Source organism: Panthera uncia, chromosome B1, assembly GCF_023721935.1.
Source record: "Panthera uncia isolate 11264 chromosome B1, Puncia_PCG_1.0, whole genome shotgun sequence".
Classification (NCBI taxonomy): domain Eukaryota; kingdom Metazoa; phylum Chordata; class Mammalia; order Carnivora; family Felidae; genus Panthera; species Panthera uncia.
The window spans coordinates 117217309-117232911 of NC_064811.1; the positions used below are offsets into that span (position 1 = coordinate 117217309).

Sequence of the window (15603 nt, forward strand, 5' to 3'; positions counted from 1 at the left end):
TCCATCACCCCATACTTCTCTCCTCTCCTTACCAGTGAATACCCACTCCTTGCCACGAAGCCACCATTATGACTTCTGTCACCACAGGTTAGCTTTGCCTGTGACTGAATTTCATATAAATGGAATCCTAAAGTAGGTATTTATTTTTGCCTGGCTTCTTTTGCTTAACATGGTATTTTCATATTTATCTATGCTTTGATATATATCAATAGCTTGTTCCTTGTTTCTTCTTATCACTAATATTCCATTGCATGTATGTACCAAATTAATCTATATTTTCCTCTTGCTAGTTGTTTTCATTTTTTGCCCATTATGCATAAACACGCTATGACCATTCTTGTACAAGTCGTTCTGTGAACGTACACATTCATTCTCTTGGAGATGTATCCAAGAGTAGAATTGCTAGATTAGAGGGTAGTATGCATTTAACTTTCACAGAAACTGTCAAACACATTTCCAAAGCAACTGTGCCATTTTAAACTCCCACCACACTATCTAGCTTGTAATTTGGCAGAGTGTGTAAATTGATATTCCTGAAAAAATGAGTTTTGTAAACAATAGTTTTCATACACAATGACTAATGAGTGAGATGCTTTATACCTACATAAATTTCAGATAAATTTGAAAAATAATTAATTGATCAGTTATCTTATTTCTTGGTAGGGAAGCATTAAAGAGATCAGCAACCAGATGAAAATTCGTAACTTTTATAATGTGCTTTTTTTGTTAATCAAAAAGGATTATAAAAACAAAATAAAAATAGAGAAAAAGCACTATGTACTAAAAGTATGAAAACAAATATTAAAACTACTTAATATCGCATTTTACCAATTCTAGGCCATACCATTTCCTCCCCCCCCATTTTAACATCTCTGATATTATGAACCATCTTATAGCCGATGGCAATTTACATTAGATATGATTTATGAGTTTAGTTAACAACAGTGGACTAAGTATGAAGTACCGTGGTAGGTCACAGTAACATCTCAGAGAAATCAAAGATGTGGGAACTAAAACTAAGCACTATCTTTATATGTGGCTATCAGATGAGGAAGATGCTTACACCATGGTACTTCATGGTTCCAAAGGTTCGCTAACATAAGCATGCCCACCTCTGCTGGTGGGGAGTAAATTGTTACCACCATTTAGGAAAGCAGTTCAACAAAACTTATCAAGATCCTTCAAAATCACTTTTGACTCCGTAAATTGACTTTTAAGAATATATCCTAAGGGACAAATACAGAAATAGTATATATAAACAATTAAAATGGTCGTGATTTCATAATGATGAAAACTGAAAGCAATTTATTTGCTGAACAACAGGGGACAATTAAATAAACTCCAACAAAGGACTATACTGTGCAACCACTAAAGTATTTTTAAAAAATTTCTAAAGTTATAGAAAAATGCTTATTTATTTATTTATTTTCAGGAGTAGAATTTAGTGATTCATCACTTACATATAATACCCAGTGCTCATCCCAACAAGTACCCTCCTTAATGCCCATCACCCATTTTTAGCCCATCCCCCACCAATGCTTACTTTTTAATGTCAAATAAGAAAGTAGAAAAAAATTATATTAATGGTCTGGCTCTACAAGGTTTACCAATATACATGCGATGTTTATATATATCCATTAGAAAAATTTAATATACCAATATGAATAATGATTATTTCTGGGTGGTGAGGTTATTTTTGTTTACTTTATACTTTTCCCTATTTTCAAAATTTCCCACAATTAGCAATAAAACCTTGAAGTTATTTTTAAAATCACATGTATAAAAAAATAGCTGTGAAAATGATGACTAATAATCTAATTTGCATAATATGGGCATGAAAGAATAAGTCAAACCTCATGAAAATCAGCCAACATTCATCACTCTTTTCACAAATAAGGAACCTGGAAAAAAATCTGTTCCTAATCAAGCGTATATATCGGTCACGGCAGGGTAAAGTCAGGATAGACCATTGCTGCCTGTCCAGAAATTACCCCTTTGTTTTCCACTTCATGAATTATAGGACTCATAGTCAGAATCATGATCACATTACAGAGTTTTATAGGTTTTTTTTTTTGTTTTTTTTTTTTTTTTACTCATAAACAGTTTGGAATTTTCTGTTCACACAGACATTCAGTACACTTGACTCATCTTACAATCAGACTGATCCCTGGGGCTAAAAACCTTAAGGGAACTACTATCTATTTTCAGTGCTTTCGGTAAAACTTGATTATGATTTTTAAAGTTTTCAAATATTAAAATGATGTTCATTTTTTATAGGAGATTAGAACGATTTCTTATGTTGTTCATTATGGTCTTGTAGTATCTTGCAGGGAGAGTGAATGAGAGACCCTGTGTCCCCTAAAAAGACAAGTTTATCATGAATATCAGGGTTGAACTGTGGTATTGCTCTGGGCTGTCATCCAAGATCTGGACTTCACATCAGAGTTTCAGGAGAAGCAGGGGAGGCTATGAAATGCCCAGGTGGATCTGGTTGGAAGCATCCAATGAAAACAAGGATATTCTCTGAGACATAGTGAACAGTTTCCCGTTGGATGAAAGCCACTGTTTGTTTAGCAAGGCACTTTGGTGTAGGCACTGTGCTTACACCTCCATTAGCTCAGTACATCTTATTAATTTGATTTTAAGGAGGCTGGGCCTTGCCAGGCAAGTACTCTGGGAGTCTTAGGATACATGCTTTTTTCAGACAGCTTTACAAATGGATCCCTCTACTGTTAGCCATGTACTTTATTCTAGATGTCTCCCAGAGCTGCTTCTCTGGCAGAAGAAAATGTCACCTGTCCTAGGGCACAGGAGTTAATGGATTATAGTATTTGAGGAGCCAATAATTAGGTCCATGTTACAAATATGTCAGTTACATCAGCTGAGAAAGGGAAGCAGCTGGCTGTTGGGTTGGTTAGATGGACAGAGTGGACATATGACCATCTCGTCAGTTGTTGACACACGTAACAGGCCTTCCAAAGAACTCATCAAAACTAGTAAAACAAATGTCAGCTTTGACTTTTCAACTGACCTCAAAAGCATTCCTTTTCCAAATCTCCAGGCCTCACCCTTTTAGGTTTTATCTGCCTCAGATACTGAAATGTCACCAGAAATTCTTTTGTAAGTTAGAGTATCAATTAGCAAATATAAGCTTCATTTGTCCTTCACTATAAATCTGTTCTATACTCTAACAGTAACCACTTATTCTGTTTTTGATTTATAATTTGGCATATTATTGTGTTTAAATCTCCACTTCATCACTTTCAAAACAAATGCTGTTACTCGTGTTCTGATCTTTGTAAAAATGTAGACTTAAGTTTCAAAAAAAAAAAAAAAAAGGCAGTATGATAAATTCTATGTCCCCAACTAGTCTCATTCCTAAAATGGATAGAAGAGGAAACGTGGCATATTTTACCACCCAGAATCCAACAATCATCTTTCCAAAATGGAACTTTGCCTAGGTGAGCCAAAGCTGGTCCTCAAGGTGTTTGTTTATTTGTTTTGTGATTAAATCTGTTTCAGTGCTTGAAATCTGTTTCTTCTGTTATGGTTTTTGAGCAACAGTACGATACCTGCATGACTTTTTCCTATTATTTAGAATCAAAATGCAAAGATATGCACATGTTTTAAATATAAACAATTACAGATGTATCTACCAATCACCAGCTGGTACGGGTGGCCATTTTCAACTGTTGCAAATGCTGTCTCATGTTGGGTTTACTTCCCAAATCTCTCCTGACTCCAGTTTGGGCCCCCAGCATTTCTTACCTTGACTTTGCAATAGTCTCTTAATTGGTCCTCAGACTCCTGGCAGATCCCTCTGAGTTATACTCCACATAGTGCCAGCATGCAATGTAAACAGCAAAAGCTGAACCCAGCAAGCCCCTCAGCCCCTGGCTATAATCCAGATGGGCATTCGGGTCCAATGATCTAGGCTTGCCTGCCTCTCCACCATCATCCCCGACTCCTGCACTATAATCTGTCAATTATAGGTTGCATCAGTTATCTTTGCTTGAGACATTCTTACCTCTTATTAGAAAACTCCTTCAGTAAAGCTTCATGGGCAACAATTAGGCAATTTGAATTCATAACCCCAGAAACAAGGAAATAATCTGAAATATCAACTAAGGTCTACACACATAACTATTTATAACTGTGTTATTTATTATAGCAAAAAATATGTATGTGTGGGGAACAGCTTAAATGTCTAAAAATAGTCAAATAAATGATGACATATGAGACATTATATGTTAATTGAAAATGATGTTGATAAAGTTTTACAAACATGGAAAATGTTTATCCTAGAAACGACTTAAGGTGACTTAGGAGATGCAGATATTCAAAAAGGTGCCGTAAATGAAAAAGAAGAAATTAAAACAAGAATGGAGACATAAAACGGTCAAGGATAAAGCTAAAAAATCCATTTTGGCTAGGGGTGGGCCACAAATTTGGCTCTTGGCCTTCTACCGACAAACAGAAAAAAATCTGGATGGTATCATAATTCATTACCCACAATATAAAAACATTCCTTTGGTTGGAAGAAGTGTGGTTATTCTGTACATGAGCTGCTCTGGCAAAGCCCCATGAAGAAGTCATGGAATAAAATCCTAACAAGAGACACAACGGCAAGTTTCTGAAGATTGCTTTTTACAGCAACCAATCCCTGATAAAAATGCTGGCAATTGCACCAGCCAACTCCATTCTCCCTGAGGAGCTAATATGTGTAATAGGGCAGGATTTCTGGTTTTCTGGATTTCTGTGAACCTACCTTATTACAGATGTATATTCAGAGAAACAAAAGGATTGAATTATATTTCAATAAATCTTCCCAAAGAGTAGACTTTTTAAAAAATCACACTTTTGATACATTTAATGAGTTTAAAGTTGTACTTGCTAAAAAAGTACCTGGAGTCCAGCTAATCTAGCTGGATAATTAAAAATAGACTTATCAGAATGAATAATTAAGGGGCAGGAGTTGAAGCAGGAAGATTAGTGAGAAAGCTACTACAGAAAGCCAGGAAAGAATGGATGGTGGTAATGATGTTAGTAATGGTAACAGGAGCACTTATAGTCCTAATCATAATAAGAGTAACATCATATTAGTATTGTAATAATAGTAACAAGAATAATAATAGCAACAATGATAATAATTATCATTCTTTGTTAGGTTTTAAATTGAATATGTAAAAATTGATTATTAGTTAGCCAACTTTAAGTTAAATTAGATGCTTACATCAAAATCTAGGTTTCTTCACTGACATTTTCTTTATAATAAAGGTCAAGGCTAAATTAAAAATACAACACACACACACACACACACACACACACACAACCCTCCAGACTAGGGGAATGGGGAGTTAACATTTAACGGTTAGAGTTTTAGTTTGAGAAAATGAAGTTTTGGAAAAGGGCAGTAGTGGTGATCATACAACAATGTGAATGTACTTAATACCACTGAATTATAAACTTAAAACATGGTTAAAAAGGTCAATTTTATGTTACGTATCTTTTATCCCCCCAACCCTTTCCAGAATTATCTGATCTAACAGGTAACCCTGCTCAGGACAAAAATGACATCCTGTTGTGAAGAACCAGGAGCCTGGACAAGCCCTGGACCCACAGGCCACTCATTGACCTTGACTCAGGGGGTGCTCAGAGCAGCCCTGCCTGCTGCTCTCCTTCAAACACTGGAAGCTGGCTTGAAGCTTCAACACTAAACAGTATAAGCGCAACACTTCCCAACCAGAACTATCTTGGGATAGGTGTTACAACTAAGTTGCTTTCCTTATCCAACCACTAACCCCTGCTCTAAAATATCAAAATCAAAGACCTCAGTAAAAGCACAGGTGGTAGTGACTGCCTCCTACAGTGTCCTCCAGGAAACACTGTTTACAAAATTGACTATATGAGGGAATTTGTTGCATGGGAACTCTGTTTACGAGCAAGGTAAAAGTGGGGGCATATCTACCAAAGATGATAATTAGTTTGAGAGGATGTTATCTGTGATCCAACTGTCATGACAGGGAGCCAGCAGGGCATGCTGCTTCCACGGGTCACTTCTGCATAACCCAACGATATCATCTGTATGTGAAAAACTGCTTTTGTCTGTTTTCTTTAAGTGGGGTGGGATGGTGAGACGCGAAGAGCTCATCAACAGGTTATTAAGAAACAAGCTAACGGGAGCCAGGACACCTTCCTGTTTAACCTCAGTAGAATATTCTGACTGGCCTGTGAAAACATCTGGACTCTTGAGGAGCAGGTTCTAAATAAGCACCAACATGCCAGGGGCTTTGGTTGGTTTATTTAATTTAGAGTTTGATCAGCTTCTGCCTACAGAGTCAGAGGCCAAAGGAAAGTCAAAATGAGCCACTAATAATCTAGAACCATTTCTAACATATTCTTAGAATATTAAGTGAAAAGAGGATAATAAACGATGTTGACAGTAGTGTCTCAAACTTGAAAAAATAGGCATGGCAAATCAAAGCAAGGAAACATACACACATATTAGCAGTTGTTATCTGCTAACGCTGAGGGAGTCAGATAATTAAATATTTATCCAGTATACCAATCTTCTATAATGAAGATGTAATAGACAAAGCAAACTGCTGTTAGTGTGAAAATGTACTTTTTTTGTGGAGCCTTTCTTGTGCCTAGCTTTGCTTCCTCCAACTTTTTAAAATCCATCTTGCTTTGGTTGTTGTACGCATCGCTCTGAATTGTGATTGCTTGTTTAAACTCACATCTCTCTCTTCCACACTAGACTGATTTCCTTTAGGGCAGAGATCATGCCAGAGTTTTCAACTCTGGTACTTCACACCATGCCTGGCACACGGCGGCCACAAAATAAATGTCTATTGTTTCAAATGAAGCATTCAGGCCCTTTAAAATTGTTCCTACAACATACAAGAGTTCCCAAAGTCAAAGGAAAAGACAGTAGCAGACACTAATACCCTCCTAAATTAATGATAATGCTGTAGGGATCCATCAGAGAAAGGAAATAATTCTACAGGCACCTAGGGAAAGGATGCATATATTCCTTTCTTTCTTTCGTTCTTCTTTTTTTTTTTAATGGCAGACTTTCGCCCTGCCCAAGGAGGTCAGATTCTTTTTGAGCCGGAGTGTTTGAAACTGGGTAGCTAAATAGACTGAAATGGTTAACTACTGAAGAAAAGGAACATCGTAGGATAAAAGCCATGGGAAGAATCTGAGAGCCCAACTTATTCTCTGGACAAGAGAAGACAATAACATCTCAATTCAGTGCTTCAATAAAATATCTTCTGTAGCTAAAAATCATAATCACAAGTACAAATCTGACTCGCCAAAACCAGCCCTAAAGTAAACTGTAATGTAGATTTCGGCATATAGATGCTGTAAGCAAAATCAAAGTTCTTTGGAAAACATCCTAGTGGTGTATTAGGATCAAACCCAAACCACAAAAGTTGGACCTGTCTGACCCTGAGGTGCTTTGTGTGCTGCTGTGGATGTGCATGCCTGTCTGGCCCCACAGGGAGCCTCGTCTGTGCATGTGCTGGAGAAGGCCCCTGGGGGAAAATGGTAAGTGCATATGTGCATGACTTAACTTCAGTAATCGGGGTGACTACAGATAAGGAAGGGAGATCATTTATTAATTCATCCTAATTTGTGCAAGGGTTTCCAAAAGACACAAACAAGAGAATGACTCTGAAAAAACCATGGTACAAGAATATCCTGGAGTGATTTGGAAAGATACCCTAAGTGACCCCAATAGAGAAGTGATGTACCTGGTGTGTCAGAAGTTAGGAGGCTGCAGAAAAGAGTATAAAAGAAGAAAGACAAAATCTAGATTTTTTTTTTTTGAAACTGTTTATACTCTGAGGGGATGCAAAAAATTCTGTGGGTGAGTCAGCCTGGAAATAATGAGAAAGAGAGTCTATAAAGTTCATAGGAGCTAGGGCTTAATCATACCCCAGAGGAAATTATGTAGCAAAAAGCAAATGCCAGTGCATTTGTTTGATAACATCCATTAGCGCAGACTGTCTGGCAGAAACAAGCAACAGGCATCAAAATATCTCGACTTTAAAGTCAGCACGGAAAAAATGGATGAGCTCTTCAAAGAGCAAATATATGTGGCTCATCTAAGATCAAACAATAAGGAACTCTAACCTGTACTTGGTAATTCTCAATGTTATTTTGTTATTTAAAGCAGGGCCCACAATAAGGAAACAAAAGCAGATGGACAATAAGAAGCTTGAAGCAGAAAGAATCAAGGAATGAGCTGAGAACCAAATAATAATGTAAAAATGAAGAATTTCAGGCCAAACTGAACTGGCCTAGGGCAAGGGCTAGTATAAATATAATTGAAGTTCCTAAAGTTTTATTTTTTTTTTGTAAATATTAAAATGCTATTTCCTTGGTTAGTATTTCCAAAAATTATACTGTAGGAGATAGATCTGGAATAGTACATGATGACAATCTAAACACTGCTAAAGCAATGTAATTTGTCATAATTAAGAACTGAAATCAGCCAATGTTCCACAACAGGCACATGGTAAATTGAATTGTGGTACATCTATGGCTTGGATATTATGCAGCTTCTAGTTAATTCTACGCAGTAACATGGAATGTACATGACAGAGCTCTAGATGAAGAAGTCACTTTATGCAATATGGATTACAGAGCTAAAGTAATGCTATATATAGTTTTTAAAACAGACTTTCTTAATTACATTTATATTCTCAAGAAAAAGTTTCAATTCAACTTAAATTTGCTTTGATATTTTTTTTAGCAGTACCCTCACAGAGCTCTAAACATACACCAAGCAGAAGCAAAGCACGTTCCTCGCTTCTATGAGGCTTTATGAAACCCTTAGTAAAATATTGCAGACATAAAAAAATGCTACCTCTGGAGCAGCATCTCTGTAGCTCACACACCGCCTGCCATTCTTTGCCAGTGTTTCTAGAAGTCACCAAGGAAATACCAAGTGTAATGTCTGAAGAGAGAATTGATACATTCCCTCATAGGAAGACCCATCGAGTCTTCACGTGTCCCAGTTTATGATTTTGCCATAGAGACAGTCAAGCATCTATAAACTAGGGAAAGTGAATCCCTAGGGAAGAATCTGGCTAGGGCCAGCACAGTGTACTTTTCTCCAGGCCCTTTCCTGATGATCAATGTGCCTAAAAGCATTTCAGAAGAGATCCATTCCCCTTGGGAGTTTCTGCATTTATTTGCATACGCTGTCCTTTTTTTTTGACACTTCTTTGTCATTTTGGGATTATTAAACTAATTCCTTTACAGGCATATTTTCTTTTGTATGTCTAAAAAACAGTTCTTAAAGGTGCCCTGATTTATATCTTTGTGTATTTTATCTACTTTATTTACTTAAATACTCTTAAGAATTTTTAAAGCTAATCTTTCTAAGTGAAGAACCTTTCTTCAAGGGATAATTTTTTTATTTCTAGGATACTTCACAGATGCAACAACAACACTAAAAAAGCTGTTTAATTATAGGAAGACAGCTTTTATGCAGTCTTGAAGTATTTGATTTCATTGAAGTATTTAAACTTATTTAATTTTAGCCATATAAAAAATTCAAATACCTTAACAGTGAATTTCAATTAGGGAGAAGGATTAGGGTTATACAGGAAATCACTTGGGGAGTTCTTGCAACTAGACCTGTTGGCATTTCCAAATTCTAGGAGTTTTGGAGTGACTGTCACATTCCCTTCCTGCTGGTAAAACAAACAAAACAAACAAACAAACAAAATCCAAAAAAAACAAAAACAAGGGAAATGGAATTTGCCTTTGACTTCCCAGGTACTCCTGACTATATTCTGGCTGTTGATCCCTTCATGAGTATTCACAGCATACTTTTAAGAGTTCATTAATTATATTAAAACAGCACTTGTGAAAGTGGGAACTGATTCTAAACACCACAGTTTTGTTGTTATAGAAAGCTCTTACTTGGAGCCATATCATCAAATTGTGTATCATGAGGTTCTAATGAACAGCAGTACTCATCCTTTGGTGCAAGGAAGATCAGAAAAATATTTATTTCACAAGAAAGAATGCTTTCAAGGGGAAAGGTCACACAAAAAGAACAAGGTTTTTGATTGTTTGATACTTAAACCCGGAAATGGTTGGGCAGACTGACCTTGCTGGGCTAGGCCATGCAGGTCTGAGCCAGGGAGGTCAGCAGGCACCCGGCATGCACACCCCATTCAAAAGCAGGCAGCCCAGTGACTCACCGGCAGGGCAAGATCCGTACAACGTCGTTGGGCTTGTACCCTTCAATGCAAACTGCACAGTTATCAAAATCGGGCTCTGTTTCCTGTAACAGAGAAAATACAGATGAACCTACTTGTGTAGCTTCAGCTCTTGGGGAAATATCCAAACAAGCAAGGAGAGCTTGCTTGGAGCAAGGCTTTCAATGGCCCAGCTGCCATTTTCTTAATCAAAAATTGCTCAGTTTCCATTCCTTCCAACCTCCACTTTTTGTTTCTGGGTTCCACTGCAAGCGCTTTTGTAAGGGAACGGTTTTTTAATGTATCGTTACTAATTATGCTATTTATTATAATTGTGAGAAAGCAATTTTTAAAAATACCATCACTGAGAATGCTATTTATTATAATTAGAGGTGACATCAAAAGCTCAAGGATGAGAAATAGCGTTTAGGGAGAAATGTCTGAACGATATTTCATCTATCACCTCCTTGGGAATCTTATGTACACAACTCCAGAACAATGGATTTAACTTTTTATTCAAGTATATAAATCTCTTTCAATACCCCATTGTATATGACTTATGTGGTGGTCCCTGTTCTTTTATTCTTCTGTTTGAGGGGAAAAAGTAATGAAAAAATATACTTTAAGTTTAGTAATGAATTAAATGAATTTCATCTTATTAAGCTCAATAGTCTTTTTATATAGTTGAAAAACAGCAGCATGTAGTGAGACAAATCAATTATTCAGACTAAAGACAATACATGTAAGAGTTGAGAATCCCTTACAATGGTCCAAGGAGCCCCAAATACATGTACTGCAATCCGCTGCTCTATAATTTCTTCTGGGGAGAAGAGAGACCTTTAGAAGTCTGTGGGCCTGGACTATACTGTTTTATTGTTCCTCCTCAAGATATGCTTCTGCTTTTGATATGGTCATTGCAGCAGTATTTACAATAGCCACGATATAGAAGCAACCCAAGTGTCCATTGATAGATGACTGGATAAAGAAGATGTGGTGTATATATATGTGTACACACACACACACACACACACACACACACACAATGGAATATTACTCAGTTATAAAAAAGAATGAAATCTTGCCATTTGTGATTGCATGGATGGATCTAGAGAATATAATGCTAAGTGAAATAAGTCTGTCAGAGAAAGACAAACACCATATGATTTTACTCATAGGTGGAATCTAAGAAACAAATGAACAAAATAAAAAAAAGGAAACAAAACAACCAACAAAACCCAAACTCTTAAATACAGAGAACCAACTGGTAGTTGCCAGAGGGGAAGTGGGTGAGGGGACAGGTAAAACAAATAAGGGTGATTAGGAGTACACTTATCTTTTTTTTTAAAATTTTTTTGATGTTTATTTTTGAAGGAGAGAGAGACAGAGCGTGAGTGGGGGAGAGGCAGAGAGAGAGGGAGACACAGAATCTGAAGCAGGCTCCAGGCTCTGAACTGTCAGCACAGAGCCCGACATGGGGTTCAAACCCGTAAACCATGAGATCATGACCTGAGCCGAAGTCGGAGGCTCAACGAACTGAGCTGCCCAGGCGCCCCAGGAGTACACTTATCTTGATGAGCACTGAGAAATGTATAGAATTGTTGGGTCATTAGGTCATATACCTGAAACTACTGTATAACACTGTATGTTAATTATAGTGAATTTAAAAAAGATATGCTTTTGCTCTTGGCCTTATGTCATCATTCTACAGCTAGGGAGGCTGCTGCAATGACTTTGGGGTTCTAGATGCTAGATTCAGAGGGACTGAATATCAGTGGAGGACATCACTCATCATATAACACTGTCCTCTTTGCAAGGTTGGAACACCAAGGACAACCATTTGGTTTTTACCTTGTGGGACACCAGAATAAGGTAATTAGATATTGCTTGAATATGTTTTCCTTCTTTGCCTTGGCTCCTGGAAAGCCCCAACCTAAATTTGGGATCCATTTCTGTTACACAGTTCAGGTAATATATTTGTGTACAAATTGCATCCTACCTCCATCTGTTTTTCCTATCCTTACTTTTCAATGTCTTATATATTCTGTCCAACGACTTAGTTGTTCTATTGCCTGTATCTTATTAACTGTTTTAAATTATATTAATAAAGATGGGTATACTAACAGACTTACAGGAGAGCTATTGTCACGTATCCCCTTTTCCCACCCTTCCCTCTCTTCTACCCTGGCTGCCAGAAAAGTCAGGAACTGTTTTAAGATAGCCCCTTACCAAAAAGAAAAGAGGCTGTTACCTTGTCGCCCTTCTTGATGGTTCTGACCTGGAGCTTGCTGATCGCTTTCTTTGCTGCATCTCCCAGTCGGCGCTGAAAAACCAAAAGCTGCTTGTGAGTAATAAAGATGTGTAATTCTTGACCTTGTTTCTGACGGCATTTAATAAACCAGGCCAGCTATCTCTGAAATCATGCACAAGTGGCATGAGTGCTAAGGACAAAGGCTGGAAGAGATGGGGCAGTCATATTTGTGCAAAGTGGTTCTAGTAATTGAGGTCTATTAAAGAGCTCTGCCATTGAGAGAAGCTCTTCACGCGCAATGTTAAGCAAGTGACAAATGACATGGGAAAATCCCACACAACAGGGACTCCAGCGCGGGTTACAGTTGTGCAGACTAGCATACACACACCTAAGTTCAGTAACTTGCCACTCTAGCCATTTAACTTATACAAGGAGATAGTCATTCTGGAGTAGCTGGAATAAACTTCATCTCCTTTTGCACAATCAGGGTTTATTGTTTGTGTATTTCTTTCAATTTGGAATTTTAAGGAATTTCCTTTGCTTATACAGACCCAGCCTAGATTTATATCTCACCTGTACTATCCTATTCCATCACATTCTTACATGCCAATTTCACATCCTCTGTGTATGTTTAAGAGTGGGTATGCATATAGGAAAATGCATAAAACATACATGTTCAGCTTAAATAATTATAAAGCACACACCTGTGTAACCACTGTAACTCATGTCAAATAATATATTATCACTTCTTTTTTCTTTTTTTGATAGGGAAAGTTGCCATCCTAGTGAGCCCTGCAATAATGTAATGATAGACCAATGAGGAAGAAGGGGAGAGGGAGAAGGGGTGGGTGGTGAGAGAATTAAGTTTTAATCTGTCAAGCAGATTTGCTTGTGTGCCTGTGAGTTTTCTACATGTAGCAACTCCTTCTTAGGTACTATCCTGTAATAGAAGTGTATTTGCAGCAGTGAAACATATTTGAAGGACTATAATAAATAAGACATTTAACAAGAATAATCACTTGCTTTAATATTTTTTCCTTTTGGAAATAATACTCAAGCTTCTTTCTTTTCTTTAAAATTGTGAACATATTCTAACAAACAGTTAACATACTCTAGGTACTGCTAAAACTTTATATGCGATATCACCTTCATTCTTACAATAACCCTGTGGGGAAAAAATAGTACTTTATAGAAAGAACTGAGACTTACAGAACTTAATTGTTTATCATAGTCAATGAAAACTCAGTCAGAATTTGAATTAAGTTTGACTGTAAAGCCAAAGCTAAACTACCACTCTTATTATTCACTAATCACCCAATCAACAGACCAGCCAGTCAGCCCACCAACCAACATCCACCCAATCAGCCAACCAGCTAACCAATCAGCCAGCCTGCCAATCAACGGACATGTGGCCAACCAGCCATCCAACCAATACCTGGCAAGCTAGCCAGCCAACCTACCAATTAGCTAGCAGCCAACCAACATCTGGCCAGCCAGCTAATCAGTCAACCAGCCAAGGAACTAACCAATCAAAATCTATTAAGTGTTTATCAATATGGCACTTCCTCAAGCATACCACAGCAAATAAGTAAATTAAGTAGAAGACAGGTGTTCTCCTTGTTAATTCATTTTCTTTTATATTTTGTCCTTAGTTTCTAAATGATTACCGGCAATTTTAACAGAAAAGTTAAGTTTGGTTGTTACCTAAAAGGAGACCTACATACACTTGAGATTTATGCAGAAGTCCATGAGTAGCTAGCAAACTAAGGTAGCAGGAAAAACAAGGAAGGTTTATAATGATAAATACCATGGTGGGGGGCACATTGAGTGAAAGGGAAAAACACCGAGATGAAACTAAACAGGATGGAACTCTCTGTCCTTTCTTCTTCCTCTAATGTTTTGATCTACAATCCTTTGATCTTAACTCAGGCCACTTCTTCAGGGAGCTCTTCTTCCATGTCTCCCAAGACAGAAGATCCTTCTCGTCTATACCTTATGGAATCCGTTCCCGCTGCTTCAAAACACTGTCATAACATTTGCAACGTGACATTTGTTTGTATAACTTATCCCTGTTACATTTCCCTCAAGAAGGTCCCAGCACCTAGAGTAAAGCTGCCTTTGATAACTGACAATTAGTCCACATGTATTCTGAATTACTTATTTTGTCCCAGGGTTTTGGAAACAATGGTAGTGAAAAGGGGCACCTACTGGCTGAGTTGATAGGACATGTGACTCTTGATGTCGGGGTTCTGAGTTTGAACCCCATTATGGGGGTAGGGAATACTTAAAAAAATTAAAAATCTTTAAAAAATGGTAGTTCAAAAACACATTAATTCCTGCTCTTTCTAGCTTACAATCTAGTGGAAACTCCATAAATGTTCGATGAGTGAATTAAAATCTTAAACCAAAAGATTTTTTTTGAAGCATGAAAAACCATCTATGAAATTTAGCCAGTTAACAGGAAAATTAATGGACAAACTATAAGCAATATATGTGGTAAGGTAAGCAAAGCTGTGATCCTGGCTTTGGCAAAACCAGTCAGTCTCAACGAAGAGCTGCTTTCCACTGGAAAAGAAACCTGGAGCAGGAATTGAAAGGAATTGAGACGAGGCTACTAGTTACTAGGAGTAAGTGTAACAAACCTGTAGGATATTACATTTAGAATAAGAAATCTGGACCCAAATAAACAAAGGTTGATTGTTTTTCATTCAAGAGCTCAGATATTTTTGCAATTGTGTTAATGTGTATTACATAATACCTGGCCCCAACAAAATCACATCGACTGTTTTTTATTTTCAAGGGCTAAGCAGAGCAATTAAGTGGCAAGTATTATTTTCAAACAACAGTCACAGATTATACTCAAAGGAACCAGAAATATTTTTTTCAAAATTTAATTTTATTTAAACAATTCTTTAAAAATTTTTTCTTAAATTGTTGAAATTCAAAACATAATTGAGTACAATTTTTTCATAGTGCAAGTCTGCTAATGAAGAGAATGAAATTGCTTTTGGTGTGTTTAACTGGGGTTCAGAGTTAGCATTCCTAAGCATCACAATCGGTTGTTGATCTGTAATGAGGTTTTATGTACCATACTGAGTATATTGTTTTCTATGCATAAGTCTTTAAAATTTT

General features: G+C 37.1%; 1 protein-coding gene across 1 annotated transcript in view; it reads right to left on the minus strand.

Annotated features, from left to right (window-relative positions):
* The window catches only part of RNF150 (ring finger protein 150), a 248832-nt gene that overhangs the window by 62826 nt on the left and 170403 nt on the right, over positions 1-15603 (minus strand). Inside the window, exons 3-4 of the mRNA XM_049632204.1 lie at positions 12472-12543; positions 10227-10309 (exon numbers count right to left, since the gene is read on the minus strand). Coding sequence (XP_049488161.1) covers positions 10227-10309; positions 12472-12543 — 155 coding nt within the window. The remainder of the gene's footprint in view (positions 1-10226; positions 10310-12471; positions 12544-15603) is intronic.